At 60.3% G+C, this 24,053-nt stretch overlaps 1 protein-coding gene across 5 annotated transcripts; it reads left to right on the top strand.

Annotated features, from left to right (window-relative positions):
• The first annotated feature begins 5,399 nt into the window (after window positions 1-5,399).
• RHBDF1 (rhomboid 5 homolog 1) lies at window positions 5,400-24,053 on the top strand. 5 transcript variants are annotated; one of them, XM_070362892.1, is made up of 19 exons: window positions 5,408-5,557; window positions 11,630-11,701; window positions 17,002-17,140; window positions 17,285-17,340; window positions 18,203-18,416; window positions 18,837-19,046; window positions 19,123-19,245; window positions 19,317-19,474; window positions 19,934-20,191; window positions 20,290-20,401; window positions 20,525-20,599; window positions 20,702-20,863; window positions 21,578-21,678; window positions 21,836-21,899; window positions 22,271-22,365; window positions 22,554-22,629; window positions 22,699-22,799; window positions 22,904-23,057; window positions 23,225-24,051. In XM_070362892.1, exons 3-19 carry the CDS (start codon window positions 17,024-17,026, stop codon window positions 23,642-23,644), a joined length of 2,496 nt encoding a protein of 831 aa, XP_070218993.1. In that variant the 5' UTR covers window positions 5,408-5,557; window positions 11,630-11,701; window positions 17,002-17,023; the 3' UTR covers window positions 23,645-24,051. The 5 variants fall into 5 exon arrangements, with proteins under 5 accessions (XP_070218990.1, XP_070218991.1, XP_070218989.1 ...); XM_070362891.1 differs by having other exon boundaries at window positions 17,210-17,340; window positions 23,225-24,049; XM_070362890.1 differs by having other exon boundaries at window positions 5,407-5,557; window positions 11,630-11,677; window positions 17,002-17,340; window positions 23,225-24,053.

Raw genomic sequence — 24,053 nt, forward strand, 5'->3', positions numbered from 1 at the left:
GGGCGGAGCGGAGCGGGGCGGGCGCCGGCACGGGTCCGCCTCGGCCGGGGTGGGGGCTGGCCTGGGGACCCGCGTTTCCCGCTGGCGCCCCTGCCTGGCACCCCCACCTCCCATCTTGGACGAAGCCCGCGGCTGCTGGAACGCTTGCAGTGTGAGGGGGAGCAGGCAGCTGGGGTGAAGGGGAGCTCCGGGCTCCTCACCTCTCCCAGTGGCATGCCCCCCCTCTCCGCGCCACACTTGCACCCTGGTCCACCCTCCCCCACGCAGCCCAGCCGCAGAACGCACGCCTCCACCGGCTGGTCTGTCAGACCTCCAAGAGGCCTGGTCTCTTAGGAGCCTTGACTGGGCCCCGGCTGGAGGTGTGGTGGTTTTGGGGTGCACGTGGAGTGCGCCTGAGGGAGGGGGCATGGGAGCCCTGGTCCTTGAGACACGCCTTCCTGGACTGCGGACGCGCATTACCTAGGGGGCATTTGGGTGGAGAGGATAGATTGGATGACGGAGTGGGCCAGGAAGACTTTGTCCAGGAGGTGGACCCAGGCCTTTCTGGAAGCGCCCCCACTCCCAACACTTAGGAGTGGGTCCCAGGACAGTGTCTCAGTAGTGGGGCCCCCACCCCTCCCACCACCTAAGGATGCTGAGAGGAGCCTGCACAGTTCTGGGGGTGAGCGGGCTGGAGTGGAGTCAGGCCAGCAGGAGGGCTGTGGAGACCTCTGACCACCCTTACTGCAGGGCAGCGGCTGGGGGCGCTGTGAGGTGCATCACTGCCCTTTCGGGCAGCGTAGGGAACAGCTCTGCCCTGGAGCGTGGCCTGAGCTCTCTGACCGGGTCACCCTGGCCCTGTGAGGGGCACCCACTGGGCCTTGGGGAGCTGCTGGGCAGAGGATGGTGTGGGGGTAGGGGGAGGTACCAGGGCCTGTGACGGGCCAGGATGTGCATGGCGCCTGGTCAGCAAGTCCAGCTCGGAGAGCCCTGGTCTCCAGCACCTCCTCCTCCTCCTCAGACCAGCCCAGGGGCTCAGCTCCAGCACAGGCCCAGGCCCTGGCCCAGCTGTGCATCCCCACCTCCCAGGGCCCCCACGGGGACTTCCTGCGGAGGGAGGGGCAGCCTTGCAGCGCCTGCTGGAAGCCGCCCAGCTGTGTGTGGCACCAAGGGCTGCTTCCTTCCGGGGGTGGGCAGTGTGTCGTCAGTGGGAACTTGTGAGGCAGGCCTGGATGTGACTCCCACCCTTCTTCCCTCCTCACCCGCTGCAGCCTTTCTGTCCTAACAATGCCCCCCCCCCCTTCCGGCCTTCCTGTGTGCCCAGCCTCCCTCCCCCTGCCCTGAGGCAAGCTGAGGCTGCAGTTGGGCCCATCCCCCTGGGGGGGGGCCAGGGGCATGGTGGCTGCTGTTTTCGATTCGTTCTCATTTCAATTTCATGAATGGTGCGTGGACCTTGTAGAAATCTCGGGAGTTCACACATTCCTTCAGGGTGTCTTATCCCCAACTTGAAGACGAAGAGAGGTTTGGAGGGCAGCCCAGAGGGAGGAGACGGGGCTGGAGCCAGCAGCCCCTTCTCCAGATGTTCAGCCCAAGTGCAGGGCCTTGCACAACCTCTGCCCCCTCCCGCCCCGGCCCCCCACTTCCTGCTTTGTGGTCTGAGGCTGCACCGCAGGCAGGAAGTGGTGAGGTGGTGGGCTGCGCGTTCCCACTGTGGCCTACAGGGCGGGCTGCGGGCTGGCCGGGGTGAGAAGCGGGTGCTCAGCAGGGGGACGGGACTAGGACCTTCTCCTCTGTCCCCAGGGTGCCTGCCTGCTGGGCTGGGAGAGGCTCCTTGGCGGAAGCCCTCAGTGCTCTGAAAGGGGTTGGTGCCCAGGGGAGCTGCCGCGCGCCCTGGAGGGAATGGTGGTCCCTGAGCCTTGAAAGGACAATGGCTCCACGAGCTCCCACCTAGCACACTGCTCGTGGGCCTTCTCTCTGTGCCTCTGTGTGGGGGCAGCGAACGCTGCCAGAGGGGCCGCGCTGTCCCTGAGGCTGCAGCGGGGCCGCCTTGGGCAGGGGCCTCTGTGGCCGACGGGCCCGGGGCATTCGGGCAGCGCGGGCAGCCCCTGGCCGCGTCGCCCCTTCCTGGGGCTGTGCTGCCAATGCTGCTCCCTGGGGGCCGGGTGCTCAGGGCCCCCTTGCCCGGCCCCGAGACGTGGGGAGGGGCAGCTGCCTCAAATAGCCAGTGACTTCAGGCCCCTGGCTGGCCTGGCCCACTGCTGCCTCTTCCCCAAATAGCCAGGGGCTGGTCCTGAGCTCATGCAGGCCCCCAGAGTTCAGGCGGGCCTGCTGAGCTAACCCCTAATGGCTGGTAGGGGTGCCTCTCAGTGGTTGGGCCCCCACCCCCTCAGGTCCTAGAGCCGTCCGCAGGCAGGGAGTGGTCCACACACCGGGCCAGCCTGTCACCTGCACACATCCGAGGCGGCTGCAGTGGATTCCTCCTTCCAGGGCCTCAGAAAAGATGAAAGAGGGACTGGGAGCTGGTCCTCCGTGTCAGGAGTGCCTCCGTCAGAGCACAGGGCAGTGAGGCTGGGCATGTGTCCCTGTGGCCGGGGTCCGTGCCTCTGCTCACACTGTCCTTCTGGCGTCAGGGTCCTGCTCAGGAGGCCTGGTGGGCTGAGAACCTGTGGACTCCTGGGCTTGCCTGCCAGGGTGGACGTGGCAGCCACACTTGTGAGGGGCAAGGGCCTGCAGCAGAGGCTGCTTGGGGTCTCACAGGCGTGGGGACAGAGAGGGTCCCGTGGAGGCAGCCCAAAGGAAGCAGGAGGGGGCCACCCTCTTCGGAAAGGCAGCTTGCACTCACTGAGGACAACTCGAGGTGGTGCTGGCTGGGGTGGGAGTGCTGCGGCGGCAGGGACTAGGAGGTGGGCCCAGGCCTGGCTGAGGGCCTGCTCTGGCCGAGCTCCTGGCTGCTGGGAACGAGAGTCTGGGTCACGGAGGGGTTCTGGATGCCCTGCAGCACCTGCTGAAGGGAGACCTGTCAGGCTGGACGCCCGGCCTTGGCAAGCGCTGGAGGTGAGCCCAGGCGCTGGGCTCCAGAGAGGACACCACCAGCTCCGGCCCTGGCAGCCAGGCTGGGCATCCAGGTGGACAGGGCAGGCTTACTCCTGGCAGGGTGGGGAATGCCAGGTGTGGAGAGACTGTCCTGTCTCTGGCTGGGAGCCTTGCACAGACGGGGAGGTGGTGTAGCCAAGGTTCTTGGGTCACACACCCCCCTCCCCTTGAAGGACCCTCCTGTAGCCCCTCCGAAGCTTTCATTGTCTCCCTCAACCCAAGAATTGTGTTGATTTCCTCGAGTTCACAAAGGACCCAGAGTGTGCAGACACCATGCTGTCCCGTCTGGCAGTGTGGACAGGCAGTCAATCAGAGGGTTCTGTCCCTCTCCCAGGCTCCAGTGACCAACCTCAACTAGTCCACTTTATTTTCTGTGTGGGCAAGGACCAGGGCACTGTCTGAAGCCATGCCCTGGGCTTAGCTTACTGACCTGACCGTGGCAGCTCCTCTCTTCAGAGAAGACCACTGCCTCCTGGTCCCAGGCCAGCAAAGGGCCCCTGAAGACACATATGGGGCCTCTGAGGCTGGAGGGGCTGGGCCTTTTTGCCTCAGGAATCTGCACCCAGTGGGAGGGGTCTTTAGGACCCCTGGTCCCCGGTTTGCTTCTGAGGAAGCCTGTGCCCCTCCCCAACGTGTGGCTCCCGGTTAGCTGGGCCCATTCCGGGGTCTGTCTCTGGTGGTTGTGTCAGGAGAGAGGGATGCAGGCAGACTCCCTGCAGCAGCCTCAGCCCTCAGGCTACCTTGTGTCCAGCTCAGGGCGGCAGAGATGGGCCCCGGGCTGGCGGGTGAGCTCTAAGATAGGGAGAGCACGCAGCGGGTGCTGCTGCCTCTGCTGTGGGGCTCCAACCTGACGGGGGGCGCCTGCTGGGGGAGCCAGGCTCCAGCGGGCGGGGAGCACGGGGCCTGGGAGGAGGTCACGGCTCCTGTCCTGCCTTTGGTTTGAGTGCAACTGAGTGTAAGTAGGCATCAGTGGTTGTGTTCACGTGTGTAAGTGTGCGAGTGAGCATGGAAGTGTTACAGTTGTGTATGCGTAGGTGTGGGTATGGGAGTTTGTAAACAGGAGTGGGTGAAGGAATACGGGGGCAAACCTGAGTGTGAGCGGGTATGTTGTAGAAACTAGCAATCGAGAAACCAAGTGACACTCGGAGAGTTGGAGCTGCTGCTGCTGCTGCTGCTAAGTTGCTTCTGTCGTGTCCGACTCTGTTCGAACCCACAGACTGCAGCCCACCAGGCTCCCCCGTCCCTGGGATTCTCCAGGCAAGAACACTGGAGTGGGTTGCCATTGCCTTCTCCGGAGAGTTGGAGAACTTGGGTTTATTCTGCTGCGGGCCCAGAGGAGTTAGCACACAAGCTCCGAGCCCTGACTGTTGGGTGTACAGTTCCTTTATTGGGTCCCAATTCCGGGTCTGTGTTCTGTAGTCTGTTGGACGGAGAAGGCAATGGCACCCCACTCCAGTACTTTTGCCTGGAAAATCCCACGGACGGAGGAGCCTGGTAGGCTGCAGTCCATGGGGTCTCTAAGAGTAGGACACGACTGAGCGACTTCCCTTTTACTTTTCACTTCATGCATTGGAGATGGAAATGGCAACCCACTCCAGTGTTCTTGCCTGGAGAATCCCAGGGATGGCAGAGCCTGGTGGGCTGCCGTCTATGGGGTCGCACAGAGTCGGACACGACTGAAGCGACTTAGCAGCAGCAGCAGCAGCAGTCTGTTGGATACTTTGGGCGCCCAGGATGGGGAGGAGGTAGGGGACTGCCTGCCGTTTACACAGACAAGCACAGTTAAGGTTACAGGGGCTAGACAATTGCAAAAGCAGGGGCAAGGGTGAGCGAGATGTTTTAGTTCCTAGAATTGTTGTACGTTTCCATTTTCCCCAAAACTAGCTGATCTAGGTGATCTATACTATGCAAGAGGCAAGCTGGGTTACAGAAGCAGAGCGTGTGTGTGTAAGCGTATGAAAGCAGGGGTATGTGTGTGCCAGGGAAGCTCCGAGGGACTTAGAGTGAGAGACTTGGCAGCCCGGCCTTGGAGGAGGCTGGGGGTTTGGGTCCCTGTAGATACGGGGCTGTCTCCCGGACTCCCCACTCTGCAAGCACAAGTCAAAGCATCTGCTAAGGTCAGGACTCACTCCGGGTACGGGAGCGGGTGAGGCTGACCATCAGATTTGGTCCAGCTGGGCCACCAGGTCCTCCTGCCCCGACCAAAGCGCTTTCGACCCCCAGCCAGAGTTGTCCCCGCCGTCCTCCCGGAGGAGGTGGCTCTGGCGGGGCGGGCCGCGCGCATTCCTGAGCCCTGAGTCACGCGGCCGCCCCCTTCAGCCGGGCCCGCCCCCGGCGCGCACGCCCCTCGCTCCATGGCATTCCCCGGCAGACGGGCGGGCCGGACGGGCGGGCGGGGACTCGGCGCGGGCGCCCTCGGGCCGGCGGCTGCAGCCCCTCCCCGCAGCCCTCAGGACCCCCGGGACTCCCGGCGCTGGCGGCAGTGGTGAGTGAGCGCGCTGGGCGGGGCTGCACGCGGGGCGCGGGCCGGGTGGGTCCCGAGACGGCGTCCGCCGCGCCAGGGCCGGTCCCCAGCCCTCCGCCGCCGGAACCGCTCAGAGCGGCGGGAGTCTGGCCGCGTCCCGGCTTTGAGGAGTCTCCGCCCGAGACGGCCGGACTTTCCTTCCCGGAGTTTCCCGAGCCGCGCGAGGAGGAGGCGGCCCAGCCCCGGATTCCTAACTCGGCGGACCGCAAAAATAGCCCGTGGCCGGATTAGCGCGTCCGGGCGGCTGCCTGACCCGGCCGGACAGCTCGGCTCCAGCCCCCGCCCGACAGCTGAGGGTCCGGGCAGCGGGAGGGCTCGGGGTCCGGGTGTCCCCAGGCGCCTCTGAGCTGTACCCTCCCCCCGCCCTTTACGCTTTCTTGCCCGGCCTCCGCCAGTGGGTGGTGTCTCAAGTCGAAACTCCAGCTCGGAGGGTGGGACTTCTGGGTGGGACTTCTCCGGATCGTCGCTGTCCCAGCCGTCCTCCCTGGGGATGGGACTAACTTCCGCAATAGCAGTAGCTGTGGAGATGGGGTTTGGGGAGGGACTGGCCCACCTTCAGCTTCACAGTCCTGCCTCTCAACGCGGGAAGCTGCCAGGCGTCTTCCTACCTTGTGCTCGGTGGCCAAGAGGACCAGGCCAGGGCCTGAGCCTGTGGCCACTACCCCCGTGCTGGGAAGCAGGCTGTCTCCTGGCTGGGGAGATGGCTGGATCCCAGGTGCTCAGGACCCTGGGTTGGGGGGCCTGGCTGCCCGCCCTGCTGGGGGCCCACCTGTCCCTGACCAGAGTTTCTCCTCCGGGTATGCAGTTTGGGGGTGTGTATCTGTGTATCCGGGTGAGCGAGGTCTGGATCTGGAGGCCCTAGCTCTGTGTTGGGAAAGGTCCCCCAACCCCCACTGGGGACTTCCTGGCAGATGAGATTCTAGGATGAAACTGGCTTTTCAGGTTTGGCCCAGGTAGATTCTGGGTTCTCCCCACCCCGGTGGGGCCAGCCCCAGCCCCCTTAGCCCCCACCCAGAGCTTGGGACAACCTGGACGACCCAGCAGGTGGCCAGGGCCCAAGGGTTCCCTGAGGCTGAGCCCCTGCCACCGAGTTATTTTGGGCAAGCTGGGTCCTTTTCCTTGAGAAAAGCAGGGGCTACCAGTAGGGCTTGTAGCGGGGTGACCCTGGATGAAAGGTGCCAGGGCCCCAGGCTCCCTCCCAGAGTGCTGACCGAGGGCCCAGGCCTGGAGCACTGCAGTGAGAGCGCTCCCCGTCCAGCATTCGCAGGCTGGCTGGCGAACCATTGCCCTTGGCAGTGCATAGTCCAGGGGACCCCGTGGTTCAGAAGGATCACCCAGGTCGTGCCTGCCTTCCTGGGCCCCTCTCAGGGTCTCTGGACTCAAGCTGTTGCTCAGGGCACCTCCTGTAGCTCCTCTCCCCAGATATGAGGGGCTCCCTCTGCCTGCCCACCCCTCCCCAGCTCTGGTTCCCCCACCTCGGTGTCTGTGACAGGATCTACTTTCAGCCCAAGGATCAGATTCCTTAGCGGCTGCCTGTTTTCTGGGTTGGGTGTGTGAGGGTGGTCCCTTTTCCCTGAGTTGAGATGCTCTGGGTGGAGGCATGGGGGTCTCAGAGGGGCTGTTGGCTCCCCCAGCCTGAGGATCCCAGATGATCTGCCCCTCCCCAGGGGGCCATGGCCCCCTCCCCAGCTCCTGGGCAGACATGGCCCAACTGCTTGGAGGCTGGGTGACCGCAGGTGGTGACCGGCCTCTCTGAGCCTCAGTTTCCTGATCTGTAAGGTGGACGCAGAGGACCCCTGCAGGGGTTGTGACAGGTCAGCGGGGCTAGCCAGTGTTGGGTTTGAGGCAGGTGTGCCAGGCTTCTGCCAGCTGAAGCCTTTCCTGCTCCAGGAGTAGAGTTCAGGGGCGAGGTGTCCCCTCCTGTGGCCTCGAGGGTGCGATCCCCCAGCTGCATTGTCCTGGGCAGGGCTGCTGAGCCCGAGGCTGTGTGGGCACTGGGAGCACATTGTGGGGCTGGCCAGGAGCACTTCTGGGGCCTCTGGTGACAGGCTGCTCGTCTGCCCTCTGTCTGGGCCTGTTGATGGGATTTGGGTCTTTCCACTCCACAGATAGAGGCGGGCTTGCAACTTGACTCCCAAGGTCCAGTTAGATACCAGATTGTCACACCCAGAACCTGTTATATCAAGTCCCTGCCCTACCTTGGAGCTGGCCATGTGGCACAGACGGGTCCCCTGAGCTTTCTGAGCCTGGTGCTTCCCAGTCCCAGGGTGCGTCTGCCCTGTTAGGCCCAGCTGGGTCATAGGCTTTAATTGGTGGCCAGTGACCCCCTAGGCCATCTGTGTCTGCCGAGCCTTTGGGCAGCGCCTGGTCATAGGGCCATGCCCCCTTTCCTGCATCACCCTTGCAGGGCAGTCCTTTCAGGGCTTTCTAAAGCAGGGAGTCTCCTGTGATTCTGGCTGGTGCCCTGCGGGTTCATTTGGGGTGACAGCTGGTGTGGGTGCCTGGGGCTTAGGGATCCGTTTTCCTCCTAGGGATGGCACAGGGCACCGAGCAAGCCAGGGGCCAGGTCTCAGGTCTGCCCTGCTCCCTTTTGAACCTCATATCTTCCACAGAAAAGCGGAGGGTCACTGGCGGGGGGTGAGGAGCGTGAGGGCCTGCCCAGGGTCATTCCCGACAAGATGCTGGAAACAGTCGAGCTCAAGATGCTCAGAGGAGCCAACTCACTTCCGCTTTACCAGAGCAGCACGTGGTGGAGGACCGGAGTCAAAACTCCCAAGGGAGACCTGGGGCTGGGCGTCAGACTCTGGGTCAAACGGGAGACTGAGGGTCAAAGATCAGGGCTCACAGGGAGGTCAGAGGAGCTGGCCCCTCCTGCGACCACGCGCAGGGGAGCTGGGGTCACGTCGGGCTGGGTATCCTGGGGGGGGGCCATTTGCTGCAGCTGACCTTGGTGGCCGGTGGTCCCCGGGGCAGGGTTGGCCCCAAGCTTGTGGTTCTGGTCCCGAGGCCGGGCCACCCACTTGGCCTCCAGATGCCCCTGGTCAGCATTGTCCTCTAGGTGTGCGGGGCAGGCCTCAGTGAGAAAGCAAAGGCTCCAGGTTTAACCCAGCTGTGGCCTGTCCAGGCCTGGGTGGGCCGGAACCTCTCCCCCATCTCCTCCTGCTTCTTGGCTACACCTTCCCAAACCAAGCCTCTCTGAAGGGTGTCGCCCGGGTCATCCCACGCCCCGTGCTCTGATACGCTCTGCTCTTGGGCCCTCCTCAGGGAGCTCCCCACAGCTGGCAGGCATCACCAGCCTGCTCCTTGTTTTTTTAGTTGAAGTACAGATGACTTAAGGGCTTCCCTGGTGGCTCAGAGGGTAAAGCGTCTGCCTGCAATGTGGGAGACCCGGGTTTGATCCCTGGGTCGGGGAGATCCCCTGGAGAAGGAAATGGCAACCCACTCCAGTACTCTTGCCTGGAAAATCCCATGGATGGAGGAACTTGGTGGGCTATAGTCCATGGGGTCACAGAGAGTTGGACATGACTTCACTTTCTCTTTCATAGATGACTTACAATATTATATTCTTTTTAGGTCCAGCATGTTTTTTTAAAAAATACTTTCATGTGTTTATTTTTGACTGTGTTGCCGCGTGGGCTCTTCACTAGTCGCGGCCAGCGGGGGCACTCTCCTGTTGACATGCACGGGCTTCATCAGCGCCTGCTCTTTTTGCGGAGCATGGGCTCTTCAGAAGCTGCGGCACGTGGACTTATTGCTCCAGGGAATGTGTGGTCTTCCCGGATCAGGGATCGAACCCTCGTCTCCTACACTGGCAGGCAGAGCCATTTCTGAATCAGCTGCTGCTTCTTGAGCACCTGTGTGTCCCAGGCTCTGCTGTGGTCTCCGGTTTTCAGAGGGGAAGGTTCAGGCTTGCTCAGGGTTACAGGTGGCAGAAGGGAGCTGGGTCAGGACCCTGTCTCAGGCCAGGCTCCCGCTCTGTCTCCTACTTACCGGGCCCCTGCCCAGGACCCCCGGGGGTCACTGCCAGATCAGCCGCGGCTGGTCCTTGGGGGGCCTGCCCCCTCCCGCTAGCCCTCTGCCTTGCTGGTTCCTGCTTACAGTGGGCCTTGTGGTGGCCCCCAGCCCCCCCAACGTCGCCTCGCGCTCCTGAGCTGCTGTTGCGGCGCCGTCCCTCCCCGTGCTTCCCTGGGCCTGTCTGGGAGTCCCTGGTAGGTCTGGGCCCATTGGGGCGGCCGAGAGTGTTGCTGGAGTGAGTCAGATGCCGTGACCGTGGCAGGCAGGCCCTCCCTGGCCTGAGGTCTCTCCCTGTGCTGGGGGCAGTGGAGGGGGCTGCTGTAGGGAGACCCCCCAGGGGCCGTCTAGGAACAAGAGCCCCTGTGTGCCCGGGGAGACCCAGACACTGCGCCACTGTCTCCTCCGGGCGGGCGCTGTTCCCCTTCTAGCCCAGACTCTGGGCGGGCGCTGTCCCCTTCTAGCCCAGACTCTTTGTCCGGCCTGGGCCTGTCCCTCCCCCATGCCCTTGGGGCCCACTGTGGAGCCACTCCCAACCCTGCCTGTGAACCCCACCCACTTGAGGTCCAGAGTTTGGCATGGGTTGAGGGGATCTGGGGGACTGGTCACACAGGGCGGGTCAGGCTGGGAACCCGCAGCTCTGGGGGCAAGGAGCTGTGTGGCATCCGGAGCGCCATCCAGCCTTGGCCCCAGACGCGGTGGGTGCTGAGGGGGGTGGGCACCCGGAGGTCTGTGTGTCCAGGAGGGAGCTGGGGCCTTACTCGGGAGAGGCTCCTGTGTCTGGTGGCCCTGGCTGGTGGGGGCAGGGGGTGCCCAGCTCCTCTGTGTGCCTCCCGCCCCCTCCTACCACCTCCCCAGTCATATGGTAGCTCCTCCCAGGCCCCGGTGAAGGGGCATCTTCAGGAATTTCCCGTCACCCTGCTTCATGGGGCCTGGCCCCTGTTAGCCCATACTCTGAGATGGTCGCTGAGCCGTGGCTCTGGAGTGGGCCTGCCCTGGGCACTGTGGGCCTGGTGTGGCAGGGCTGGACAGCACACGTGTGGATGTGGTCCCGACCAAGCCAGGGGGATCCAGGCCCTGGCAGGGTGACCCCATGGGCAGAATGTGTGTCCTGGGGGAGCCAGCTGTGAGGAGGGGCCTTGGAGGGTCACAGGTGTGGGTGGTGGTGTGCGCCCACCAGCGGGCAGGGGTTTCTGGCTCTCCTGAGTGGAGGACCATCTTGTGGCATCTAGATGTTCTGGGTGTGTGTGCGGAAGCTTCTGCAGGGGTCAGGCCCCGGCACCCCACCTGCGGGTTCCTATCCGGACCTCGCAGAAGCTTTACCAGGAGCGTATGAGGCTATGTGAGCCATGGGGTTGGGTGGCAGGGCCAGGCTGACGGTACCAGGGCCTCCACCTGATATGCTAAGGGGTCCTGTCCTTTCTGGCCCCTCCCCACAAGGCCCCAGGGGCGTAGCACCATTTGAGGGGTCTGACTGCTCGGGTCTCCAGCTGGCAGCCCCGGCCCAGTCACGGCTCAGGAGGTGACCCAGAGTGTCGTCCCAGCCCTGCAGCTGCTGAGCTTCTTCTCTCTTCCCAGCGTGTCCAGCACTGTCTGAGATTCCATCGCTGGTGCTCGAGACCAGTGTCCTCCCCACAGGGCAGCTCACAGTCTCCCTGACCTGTGGAGGGGGGCTGGCGGATGACGAGGACGCCGCCTCCCAGGATGGGAGGCCTGTTTGGCCACAGCCGTGCAAGTCTGGGCTGGGTGGTGGTGTGAGTTGGACGCTGAGAGTTGGTCTCCTGGTTCAGACCCCAGAGGAACCCAGTTCTCAGTCAAGACGCCCTCATGTCAGACCTGCCTTCAGGTCCATAGCGAGCTGGTGGAGGCTTCGAGCGGGGTCCCTTCCCTGGTCTGTGCAGAGCCAGTAGCAGCTGCGTCTCTAGTTACGGTGCCATGAATATGTGACCTTGGGCAAGGCCAGCTTCCCTTCCTAGGCCTCAGTTTTGCTATGCGTAAAGTCTTCTCTCTGTATCTCTCCAGGCAGTTGAGAGGGAGGCTCGGAAGTAGAGGCTGTGTCTCGCGACCTCGGTGGGTGAGCCGCAGACCCCGCAGGTCAGAATCTGTCAGGGTCTGGGGTGCTTTGAGAGGCTGAGAAAGTGAGAGTCTCCACAACGCCCCTGCTCCCCTTGGCCTCGTTGTGCAAGGACCCTCTCTGCTTGTTGTTGCTGAGTTGCTAAGTCATGACTCTTTGTGACCCCATGGACTGCAGCACGCCAGGCCTCACTGTCCTTCACTGTCTCCCGGAGTTTGCTCAAATTCATGTCTATTGAGTCAGTGATGCCAGCCAATTGTCTCATCCTCTGTCACCCCCTTCTCCTCCCACCTTCAATCTTTCCCAGCATCAGGGTCTTTTCCAGTGAGTTGGCTCTTCCCGTCAGGTGGCCAAAGTAATGGAGCTTCAGCTTTAGCATCTGTCCTTCCAATGAATATTCAGGACTGATTTCCTTTGGGATGGACTGGTTGGATCTCCTTGTAGTTCAATGGGCTCTCAAGAGTCTTCTCCAGCACCACAGTTCAAAAGCATCAATTTTTTAGTGCTCAAGCTTCTTTATGGTCCAACTCTCACATCCATATATGACTACTGGAAAAACCATAGCTTTAACTAGATGGACCTTTGTCAGCAAAGTGATGTCTCTGCTTTTTAATATGCTCTCTAGGTTGGTCATAGCTTTCCTTCCAATGAGCAAGCATCTTTTAATTTCGCAGCTGCAGTCACTGTCCACAGTGATTTTGGAGCCCAAGAAAATAAAATCTGTCACTGTTTCCACTTTTCCCCCTTCTATTTGCCATGAAGTGATGGGACTGGATGCCATGATCTTACTTTTTTGAATGTTGAGTTTTAAGTCAGCTTTTTCACTCTTGTCTTTCACCTTCATCAAGAGGCTCTTTAGTTCCTCTTCACATTCTGCCATAAGGGTGGTGTCATCTGCATATCTGAGGTTGTTCATATTTCTCCTGGCTATCTTGATTCCAGCTTGTGATTCATCCAGCCCAGTATTTCGCACGATATACTCTGCATGTAAGTTAAATAAGCAGGGTGACGATAGGCAACCTTGACGCCCTTCTTTCCCAATTGAATCAGTCTGCTGCTCCACGCCCAGCTCTAACTGTTACCACTTGGCCTGCATCAGGTTTCTCAGGAGGCACGTAAGGTGGTCTGGTATTCCCATCTCTTAAGAATTTTCCAGTTTGTTGTGAGCCACACAAAGGCTTTAGCATAGTCAGTGAAACAGAAGTAGATGTTTTTCTGGAGTTGCCTTGCTTTCTCTATGATCCAATGGCTGTTGGCAATTTGATTTCTGGTTCCTCTGCCTTTTTAAAATCCATCTTCTACATCTGGAAGTTCCTGCACTGTTGAAGCCTAGCTTGAAGGATTTTGCTTATTACCTTGCTATCCTGCAAAATGAGCCAATTGTATGGTAATTTGAACATTCTTCGGCATTGCCCTTCTTTGGGATTGGAATGAAAACTGACCTTTTCCGGTCCTGTGGCCACTGCTCACTTTTCCAAATTTGCTGGCATATTGAGTGGTACACTTTCACAGCACCATCTTTGAGGATTTTAAATAGCGCAGCTGGAATTCCATCACCTCCACTAGCTTTGTTGGTAGTGATGCTTCCTTAAGCCCACTTGACTTTATATTCCAAGATGTCTGGCTGTAGGTGAGTGACCACACCATCAGGATTATCTGGGCCACTAAGACCTTTTTTTGTATAGTTCTTTTGTGTATTCTTGCCACCTCTTCTTAATCTTGTCTTCTGTTATGTCCTTATCGTTTCTCTCCTTTATTGTGCCCATCCTTGCATGAAATGTCCTCTTGATGTCTCCAATTTTCTTGAAGTGATCTTTAGTCTTTCCCATTCTGTTGTTATCGTCTCTCTTTTTGCATTGCTTTCTTATCTCTCCTTGCTGTCTTTGGAACTCTGCATTCAGGTGGGTATATCCTTCCTCGTCTTGCTTGTCTTTCACTTCTCTTCTTTCTCAGTATTTTTTCTATATACTTTCCTCAGACAACCACTTTGCCTTCATGCATTTCTTTTTCTTTGGGACGGTTTAGATCACAGCCTTCTGTATAATGTTACGAACCTCTGTCCATAGTTCTTCAGGCAGTCTGTCTATAGTTCTTGAGGCAGTCTGTCTATCAGATATAATCCCTTGAATCTGTTTGTCACTTCCACTGTATAATCATAAGGGATTTGATTTATGTCATATTTGAATGGCCTAGTGGTATTCTCTGCTTTCTTTAATTTCAGCCTGAATTTTGCAATAAGGAGCTCATGATCTGAGCCACAGTCAGCTCCAGGTCTTGTTTTTGCTGACTGTATAGAGCTTCTCTATCTTCGGGTGCAAAGAACATAATCAGTCTGATTTCGATGTTTCCTACCTGGTGATGTCCATGTGTAGTGTTTCCAGGCCCTGTGATTCTTCTCTGGGGCCAGGGAAGCAGACCTGCCCGAAAAGTGCCGATTTGTGAAGAGGGAAGTAAGTGCCAAGGAGCCCTGCTTATGTGGCTACTGCCTCATGGCCCCATGGCTAGGCTGGGGTAGACCAAATCAAGCCCTCAGCTCTGGGTCCTGGGCCCTGCCCAGCTTAGGGTCAGTTCAGTTCAGTCGCTCAGTCATGTCTGACTCTTTACGACCCCATGAACTGCAGCATGCCAGGCCTCCCTGTCCTTCACCAACTCCTGGAGCTTGCTCAAACTCATGTCCATTGAGTTGGTGATGCCATCCAACCATCTCATCCTCTCTCGTCTCCTTCTGCCTTCAATCTTTCCTAGCAAAAGGGTCTTTTCTAATGAGTCAGCTCTTTCCATCAGGTGGTCAAAGTAATGGAGTTTTAGCTTCAGCATCAGTCCTTCCAATGAATATTCAGGACTGATTTCGTTTAGGATGGACTGGTTGGATCTCCTTGCAGTCCAAGAGGCTCTCAAGAGTCTTCTCCAGCACCACAGTTCAAAAGCACCAATACTTTGGCACTTAGCTTTATTGTCCAACTTTCACATCCACACATGACTACTGGAAAAACCATAGCTTTGACTAGATGGATCTTTGTCAGCAAAGTAATGTCTGCTTTTTACTATGCTGCCTAGGTTTGTCATGGCTTTTCTTCCAAGGAGCAAACATCTTTTAATTTCATGGCTGCAGTCACCATCTGCAGTGATTTTGGAGCCCCCCAAAATAAAGTCTGTCACTGTTTCCATTGTTCCCCCATCTATTTGCCATGAAATGATGGGACCAAATGCCATGATCTTTGTTTTTGGAATGTTGAGTTTTAAGCCAACTTTTTCACTCTCCTCTTTCACTTTCATCAAGAGGCTCTTTAGATCTTCTTCACTTTCTGCCATAAGGGTGGTGTCATTTGCATATCTGAGGTTATTGATATTTCTCTCTGCAGTTTTGATTCCAGCTTGTGCTTCATCCAGCTTGGCATTTTGCATGATGTACTCTGCATATAAGTTAAATAACCAGGGTGACAATATACAGCCTTGACATACTTCTTTCCCAATTTGGAACCAGTCTGTTGTTCCATGTCCAGTTCTAACTGTTGCTTCTTGACCTGCATACAGATTTCTCAGGAGGCAGGTAAGGTGGTCTGGTATTTCCATCGCTTGAAGATTTTTCCACAGTTTGTGGGTAGAATACTACTCACTCCAGTATTCTTGGACTTTCCTTGTGGCCCAGCTGGTAAAGAATCTGCCTGCAATGCGGAAGACCTAGGTTTGATCCCTGGGTTGGAAAGATCTCCTGGCGAAGGGAAAGGCTACCCACTCCAGTATTCTGGCCTAGAGAATTCCATGGACTGTATAGTTCATGCGGTCACAAAGAGTTGGACACGACTGAGGGACTTTCGCTTTGAACGTTCTTTGGCATTGCCTTTCTTTGGGATTGGAATGAAAACTGACCTTTTCCAGTCCTTGGCCACTGCTGAGTTTTCCAAATTTGTTGGCATATTGAGCGCAGCACTTTAACGGCATCATTTTTTAGGGTTTGAAATAGCTCAACTGGAATTCCATCACCTCCACTAGTTTTGCTGTTTGTAGGCGCTTTGGGTGGCGCTGAGCAAAGTGCAAGTGTTAGTTGCTCAGTCGTGTCTGATCCTTTGCAACTCCGTGGACTGTAGCCTGCCAGGTTCCTCTATGCATAGAAAAATTCTCCAGGCATGGAGACTGAAGTGGGTAGCCATTTCCTTCTCCAGGGGATCTTCCCACCCAGGGTTGGAACCCTGGCCTCCTGCCTTGTGGCAGATTCTGTGTGGTCTGAGCCCCCAGGGAGCGTCTTTGCTTAAGTTTCTTGGTGTGTGGCGCCCCCTGGTGGTGATAGCAGCGCTTCCACTAGGTGGTTTTCAGGAGGAGGTCCCTTGGCTTCCCGCCTGGTGCTAATGGTAAAGAACCCCCCTGCCAATGAAGGAGATTTAAGAAGCGTGGGTTCAGTCCCCGGATTGGGAAGATTCCCAGGAGGAGGGCACAGCAACCCACTCCAGTATGCCTGGAGAATCCCGTGGAAAGAGGAACCTGGCTCCTTACAGCCCATAGGGTCGCAAAGAGACACCAGAGCGACTTGGCATGCATGCAAGCACCTGGCTGTAGGAACCCTTGGCCTCTGGGAAACCAGGTGGTCCCGCCTCAGAGAGAGGGAGGACCCCTGCAGCCTGTCGTGGACATAGTGGGCCCTCCGTCTCTGGAGCAGCTGTCGTGGTGGCTAGGAGACTGAAGTCCACCCTCGGATTCGCCCCGTGTACAGACCAGGCTGGCTTCTCAGCCCTCGCGCTTCCTCACGCTTCTGCCCCGGCCATCCCCTGTGTGGGGAGCAGCCTGCCCGTGGCCATGCTCTCTGGATCACGCTGCGAGTCTTTACTCTGACGAAAGGCTTCCTCACAGGCAGGCAGCTGGCACATGCTATTTTATTCCCGTCACACTTTGCAACCTTTAGCGCACTGTATGTCCACGTTGGCTTGCTGTCTGTCTGGACTCCAAGCTCCAGCAGTGCAGGAACTTTGTTTTGGATTCCTCTTTTCTCACTGTCCCCCAGTGAGTCCTGAGCACCTGTGAGTGGCTCATGGTGGGTCCTGAACTGTTTGTCACATGAATGTCTGTCGTCTGGGGACCCAGTGTGTGCCCGGTGGTGTCTTGAGACGTCGAGACAGGCAGTGAGCCCGTGGGTGCTGAGCTGTGCTGGGGCCGTCTCTTCTGGTTATCACTGACCCTCCCACCTCCCGGGCCTGGGCCTGGGGACCCGCAGAGACCTGTCCGTGTTGTGTTTTGGCTGTGCTGCATGGCTTTGGGATCCCTGATCCCCGACCTGAGATTGAACCCAGGCCCACAGCAGTAGTAAAGCACTGTGTCCTAACCCCAGGCCCGCCTAGTCTGCCTGAACCATGGGCGAGGCCCGCAGGGACAGCAGCAGCAGCCTGCAGCACAAGAAGCCGCCGTGGCTGAAGCTGGACATCCCGGCCGTGGTGCCCCCGGCAGCAGAGGAGCCCAGCTTCCTGCAGGTAGGCCCTGGGCAGCGGGGGCTCCGGGTCCAGCCTGTCCAGTGCCCTCATTGGGACCCCGTTGCCCAGCCCTTGAGACGCCAGGCATTCCTGCGGAGCGTGAGCATGCCGGCCGAGCCCGCCCGCGTCCCTTCGCCCCACCAGGAGCCCCGGCGGCCGGTGCTACAGCGCCAGATGTCCATCACACAGACCATCCGCAGGTACTGGGCTGTCCTGGCTGCTTGGGGCGGGTGGGGCCCTGGGGCAGAGGCAGCACACAGGGTCCCTTCGGGCCGAGGGGCTGGGAGCGGGGCGGGGACCTTCTCAATCCTGCATCCCCGCTCCCCTGCTCTGGGGCTGGCTGCCGTTGCCTGCTCCTTTCTCTGCCCCCAGCACCTCCTCTCTCCTCTCTGTCTCCCCACCCAACGCTCTGGCCCTGGACAGCCGCCGGGTGCGCTCCGGGCACATCCACACTCTGCCTCCCTTGGGCCCCCCGCTGCCCGCAGGGCCCTCCCGCAGCGCCCGTCTCTCTCGGTCCCTGCTCAGGTACCGTGGGCAGGGCAGGCGTGTGCTGGCGTCCGCGAGCGTGAGCATGGCTTGTGTGCCCCCGGAGCTGCCAGCGTTGCTGGTGTCCCCAGGGCTCCTGACGGCAGGCGCAGCAGCATTTCTGCTTGCATGTCTGAGGGCCGTGGGCAGCTTGCCCGGGGCTGCGGCACCCGCTTCCTGGGTTCTGCCATGTGCCAGGCCCAGCTGCTGCTCATGGCCACGCTCCGGCTGGCTGAAATCTGACCTCTGTCTAGCCTCGGTGTCTCTCCAGAAATCCCTGCCTCAAGGATGGCGAGAGGGCTTGTGTGAAACACCCGTTTCACCCAGACCTGCCGTCTCTGGTGGCAGTTTGGAGTTGGCTGACTGTGCGGGGGTGGCCAGGGCCAGAACCCTCTTCTCCCCTTGATCAGCCACAGCCCACCTGGGCCCCTGGAGAGTCTGGAGGCCTGCGGCAGGCATGCCGAGGGGGAGCTCCTCTGAGGCCCGGGCCGGGGGAGGGGACTGCCGGGCACCCTTGCTGAGTTCCTTCCCCGGCAGGGGCACGGCCGACTGGTTTGGAGTGAGCAAGGACAGTGACAGCACCCAGAAGTGGCAGCGCAAGAGCATCCGCCACTGCAGCCAGCGCTACGGGAAGCTGAAGCCCCAGGTCATCCGCGAGCTAGACCTGCCTAGCCAGGACAACGTGTCGCTGACCAGCACCGAGACGCCGCCTCCTCTGTACGTGGGGCCGTGCCAGCTGGGCATGCAGAAGGTATGCCCTCCCATGGGCCCCTCACTCAGCTCCTCTGGGCGGGGCTGGAGACACAGCCAGCCCGAGCAAAGGCGGTCCCTGGGAGCTCCTGGATTTGGATGGTGGTTGGATGCTCCTGTAAAGGCACCTAAGATGCTCTCTGGGATGAGGGGCTCCTGAGGGAAGACAGGGACCTGGGACTGAGCCTTGGCCAGCGTCTGGACCGGAAGCATCGCGGGATGGACAGTGCTGTAACACAAATGCAGGCGGAGAGGGGGCCCTGGGTGCACTGGGCTGCGGCAGAACCCACTCAGCTGTCCAGGGGCCCGCTGGGTGGGGGGTTGAACAGCAGCTGTGTTCTCCACAGTGGGATCTGGGGTGGGGAAGGAGCCCCCTTGGCCAGACCCAGCCCCAACTCTGGCATCTCCTCCCTTCCTCCAGATCGTAGACCCCCTGGCCCGGGGCCGGGCCTTCCGCTTGGCGGATGATGCCGCCGACGGCCCGAGCGCCCCGCACACGCCCGTCACGCCGGGTGCCGCCTCCCTCTGCTCCTTCTCCAGCTCCCGCTCCGGTTTCAACCGGCTCCCGCGGCGGCGCAAGCGCGAGTCGGTGGCCAAGATGAGCTTCCGGGCAGCTGCTGCGCTGGTGAAGGTGGGTGCAGGGGCCCAGGTGGGGTTTGGGGGCGAGTGGGTTACACGGAGCCGCGTGCTTACTCCCTCGCTGGCAGGGTCGCTCGGTTAGGGATGGCACGTTACGCCGCGCCCAGCGCCGAAGCTTCACTCCTGCCAGCTTCCTGGAAGAGGACACGGCTGACTTCCCTGACGAGCTGGACACGTCCTTCTTTGCTCGGGTAAGAGCCTGGCGCCATCACCCTGACCCCTCTGCCTAAGCTTCCCACGCTGACCGCGCGTGTTTGCTCAGGAAGGTGTCCTCCACGAGGAGCTGTCCACTTACCCGGACGAGGTGTTCGAGTCCCCATCGGAGGCAGCGCTTAAAGACTGGGAGCGAGCCCCAGAGCAAGTGGACCTCACGGGCGGCGCCCTGGACCGCAGCGAGCTGGAGCGCAGCCACCTGATGCTGTGAGTGCCTCCCTGCGAGTTCCGTGGGGGAAAAGCCCCCAGGCTGTCAGGAGCAGCTGCTCCAAGGCATGACACCCAAGGGGACCCCCGGGGCGGGGGCGGTCATCTCATGGACTGGGAACCCAGCTTGGCAACTAGGTTTGGGGGCCCCAGGACTGGGCACCATTCAAATTGGGCTGCTCATCCCTGGAGGAGGCTGGCGGTCCCAGAGCCCACAGCCTGGAGAGGATCCAGCAGGCGAAGAGGTGGCGTCGTTAATACTCACAGATGTAGGTCTGACCCCACCTGCCTGCCATCCCGAAAGTGGCTCGGGCCGCTCTGCTTCTGCTCGGCGGGCCTGACTTCAGCCTGTTACACATGGGAGCAGGACAGATTCGGAGGGTCGTCCTGGCCCCGCGGGGGATGGACAGCAGCGTGTGGGCACTCTGGGGCTGGCGGTGACAGTGCCTCCCTCCCCAGGCCCCTGGAACGTGGCTGGCGCAAGCAGAAGGAGGGCGGCGCAGCGGCCCCGCAGCCCAAGGTGCGGCTGCGGCAGGAGGTGGTGAGCACGGCGGGGCAGCGGCGGGGCCAGCGCATCGCGATGCCGGTGCGCAAGTTGTTTGCCAGGGAGAAGCGGCCGTACGGGCTGGGCATGGTGGGCCGGCTAACCAACCGCACTTACCGCAAGCGAATAGACAGCTATGTCAAACGCCAGATTGAGGACATGGACGACCACAGGTAGGCCACGAGGGGAGGGGTTAGGGCAGGCATGGCTCCAGGTGGGCGCGGGCGCTCCAGGTTGGGGATGGCGCCTCTGCTGACGCTTTGCCCCGCAGGCCCTTCTTCACCTACTGGCTGACCTTCGTGCACTCGCTCGTCACCATTCTAGCCGTGTGCATCTATGGCGTGGCGCCCGTGGGCTTCTCACAGCACGAGACCGTAGACTCGGTGAGCCCCGGCGCCCTCCGGGTGCCCTCCTGGCCCCGCTCTGCGAAGTCTGGGTTCCCTCCCGCCCACTCTGACGGGAGGGGGCGCGACCGAGCTCCGTCTTATCTTCTCTCCACCTCCCAGGTGCTGCGCAACCGTGGGGTCTACGAGAATGTCAAGTACGTGCAACAGGAGAACTTCTGGATCGGGCCCAGCTCGGTGAGGGCAGGGCGGGGCGGGGGCGGGGCCCGGTGAGGGCAGGGCGGGGCGGGGCCCTGGGCTCTCCGAGGCCCAGCCGCAGCTGCATCGTCCTCCCCGCAGGAGGCCCTCATTCACCTGGGTGCCAAGTTCTCGCCGTGCATGCGCCAGGACCCTCAGGTGCATAGTTTCATCCATGCTGCGCGCGAGCGCGAGAAGCACTCGGCCTGCTGCGTGCGTAACGACCGGTCAGGCTGCGTGCAGACCTCGGAGGAGGAGTGCTCGGTGAGTGCCCGCCCACAGCTCAGCTCGCACCCTTGTCTGCACCTCGTTTCCTTGGGACTCAGGCAGAGCTGGTTGAGTTGTCCTAAACCCCTGGTTCTCAGCACACGATGCCGTCCGTCTGTGCAAGGCCCCTCACCTCAGTCTTTCCTTCTTATCCCATCCCTCCACCTCTGGCTGCTCCCCCTGCAGACTGTGTGTCCTTAATTTTATTATTTTTTTAAATGGCCGAGCGGCAGGGCTTGGGGGACCTTAGTTTCTGGACTAGGGATCCAACCCAGGCCCTGGCAGTGAAAGGACCAAGTCCTAACCACTGCACCACCAGGGAATTCTGCATGTTTTTAATTTGGGTGTGGCCTTCTCACTTCCATCTTGTTTTGGGGCACCTGTCATAAGTTTATGTAAGTGGTATTGCCTTACTTTTCTCACTAAATTTTAAACAACTTCATCCAAGTTTTTATCATCTAATGTGGAGCTCCCAGTTTGTACCAGTTGCCTACGGGTGGTTTCTGTTTTCAAGCTAATAGGAACTATGCTCTTGAACTCATAACAATCTCCCAACATGCGAGCAGTTTCCCGAGTGCAAATTCATGGAGGGGCTGCAGGGCACGCGGGTGTGTAGAACCAGAGGGAGGAGCTCAGGGTCTCTGATCCTGGCCCCCTGGAGACGGTGGGATGGTGGGCTCAGACCAGGGCTGAGCCCATGTCCTCCCACAGTCCACGCTGGCAGTGTGGGTGAAGTGGCCCCTGCATCCCAGTGCCCCAGACCTTGCTGGCCAAAAGAGGCGGTACGGCTCTGTCTGCCACCAGGATCCCAGGTCAGTCCTGCTGCGCCCCCTACCTCCGTTCGTCCATGTCTCCCCTGGGAGTGGGGGTGGAGGGAGGTATAATTTGTCTCCTTATTGTCCAGGAGGGCGGGAGGGTGCTAAGCCAAGGGCTCAGAGTAAGGTCTGACCACACCCTGGGCTCGTGCAGGGTGTGTGATGAGCCTTCTTCTGAGGACCCCCACGAGTGGCCAGATGACATCACCAAGTGGCCGGTGAGCTGGTGTGGAGGGGTTGTTCGGGAGCCACCTTACTGTCTTGGGGAGGAACCCACATCTCACCCATCAGTGGCCAGAGGTCTCCGAGGGACCACCCCGTTTTCAGATGCTCTGCCCTGGCCTTCAGCCAGCCGGTCCCTCCACTACAGCCTCCCTTTCTAAGTAGAACCAGGTGGAGCCTTAAGAAGTCAAGTGACATCATGCCAATTTGACAGATGCCCTGAGGCCCAGGGTTTGTGACCTGCTTGAGGCCAACAGGGGCCTGTCTCCTACCCTAGGAGCCTGTCCATCTCTGCTCCAACCAAGCGTGGTGTGGGGCCCAAGATTAGGGGTGACCTTGACCCAACTCATCCCCATTTGTGACCCAGATCTGCACCAAAAGCAGTGCTGGGAACCACACCAACCACCCGCACATGGACTGCGTCATCACGGGCCGGCCCTGCTGCATCGGCACCAAGGGCAGGTAGGGGTGCCCCAGTCCTGGACACACAGCATTGCCCTGGGCCTACTCCCATATCCAGTCCAAAACGACCCAGGATCCCGGGGGGCGTGGGGTGAGGAAGGGGCCGGACCTATCCAGGCCAACAAGGTGGGCGAGTGGGGCCAAAACCTGAGCCTGGGAGTCCTCTCAGCTCTGGCCTGACCTTCCAGGTGTGAGATCACCTCCCGGGAGTACTGTGACTTCATGAGGGGTTACTTCCACGAGGAGGCCACACTCTGCTCCCAGGTAGGCCTCTGGGGGAGGGTCCCTCCGCGTGCTGCGGCCGTGGCGGGTGCTCACGGTCACTCTGCACAGGTGCACTGCATGGACGACGTGTGTGGGCTCCTGCCCTTCCTCAACCCCGAGGTGCCTGACCAGTTCTACCGCCTGTGGCTGTCCCTCTTCTTGCACGCTGGGCAAGTGACACCACGTGGGCTGTGGGGGCTGGGGGGAGGAGGTGGTCCCAGGGACCCCAGGACTAGCTGGTCAGTGCTCCTTGCTGAGTGCCCCCTCCCCACAGGGTCCTGCACTGCCTGGTGTCCGTCTGCTTCCAGATGACAGTCCTGCGAGACCTGGAGAAGCTGGCGGGCTGGCACCGCATAGCCATCATCTACCTGCTCAGTGGCGTCACTGGTAACCTGGCTAGTGCCATTTTCCTGCCATACCGGGCAGAGGTAAGGCTGCCCCCCACGTGCTGCCCAGCATGAACTGGGTCCAGCAGACCCGAGTCCCTGCCATGCCCTGTCCCGCCTGGGGCTCCTGTCCTGATCTACCCTGGGCCAACGGAGGGTGGCGGGCGGCCTGCCCCGGCCCACTGGCTCAGGGTCACCTGCACCTCCAGGTGGGCCCAGCTGGCTCGCAGTTTGGCATCCTGGCCTGCCTCTTCGTGGAGCTCTTCCAGAGCTGGCAGATTCTGGCGCGGCCCTGGCGCGCCTTCTTCAAGCTGCTGGCCGTGGTGCTCTTCCTCTTCACCTTCGGCCTGCTGCCCTGGATCGACAACTTCGCCCACATCTCAGGCTTCATCAGCGGTCTCTTCCTCTCCTTTGCCTTCCTGCCCTACATTAGCTTCGGCAAGTTCGACCTGTACCGCAAGCGCTGCCAGATCATCGTCTTTCAGCTGGTTTTCCTGGGCCTGCTGGCTGGCCTGGTGGTCCTCTTCTACTTCTACCCTGTCCGCTGCGAGTGGTGTGAGTTCCTCACCTGCATCCCCTTCACTGACAAGTTCTGTGAGAAGTACGAGCTGGATGCTCAGCTCCACTGAGCTGGTGGGCGCTGGGGCCGTGTGCCCGTGGCCGGAGCCAGGCCTGCGGCTCGGGACTCTGCCCAGGAGCCCTGCTTCCCACACACTTTGCCGTGTTCACTGCTGTTGAACCCCTCGTGCTTCCGGGCATTTATCACACTAGTTCCCGAGATTACCTTCTAACTAGCCTTCTGACGACCACCTCATGTGGCCAATAAACAGACCGGGAGCGTTTTAGCTGCCACTAACTCAACCAGAGCTGCCGCCTCCTTTCTGGTTTCCGGCTGGGTGCTGGAAGGACATCCTCCAGGCCCCAGGCCTCCCACCCACAAGTTGCCAGAACAGGGCATTCACGTCAGGTCCATCTCCCTGGAGGTCCTCGGCCAGGTGCGCACACTCTGTCCCCCTTCTGCAGAGTGACGAGGAGGTG

The sequence above is a fragment of the Bos mutus genome, chromosome 25, assembly GCF_027580195.1.
Source record: "Bos mutus isolate GX-2022 chromosome 25, NWIPB_WYAK_1.1, whole genome shotgun sequence".
Lineage (NCBI taxonomy): Eukaryota > Metazoa > Chordata > Mammalia > Artiodactyla > Bovidae > Bos > Bos mutus.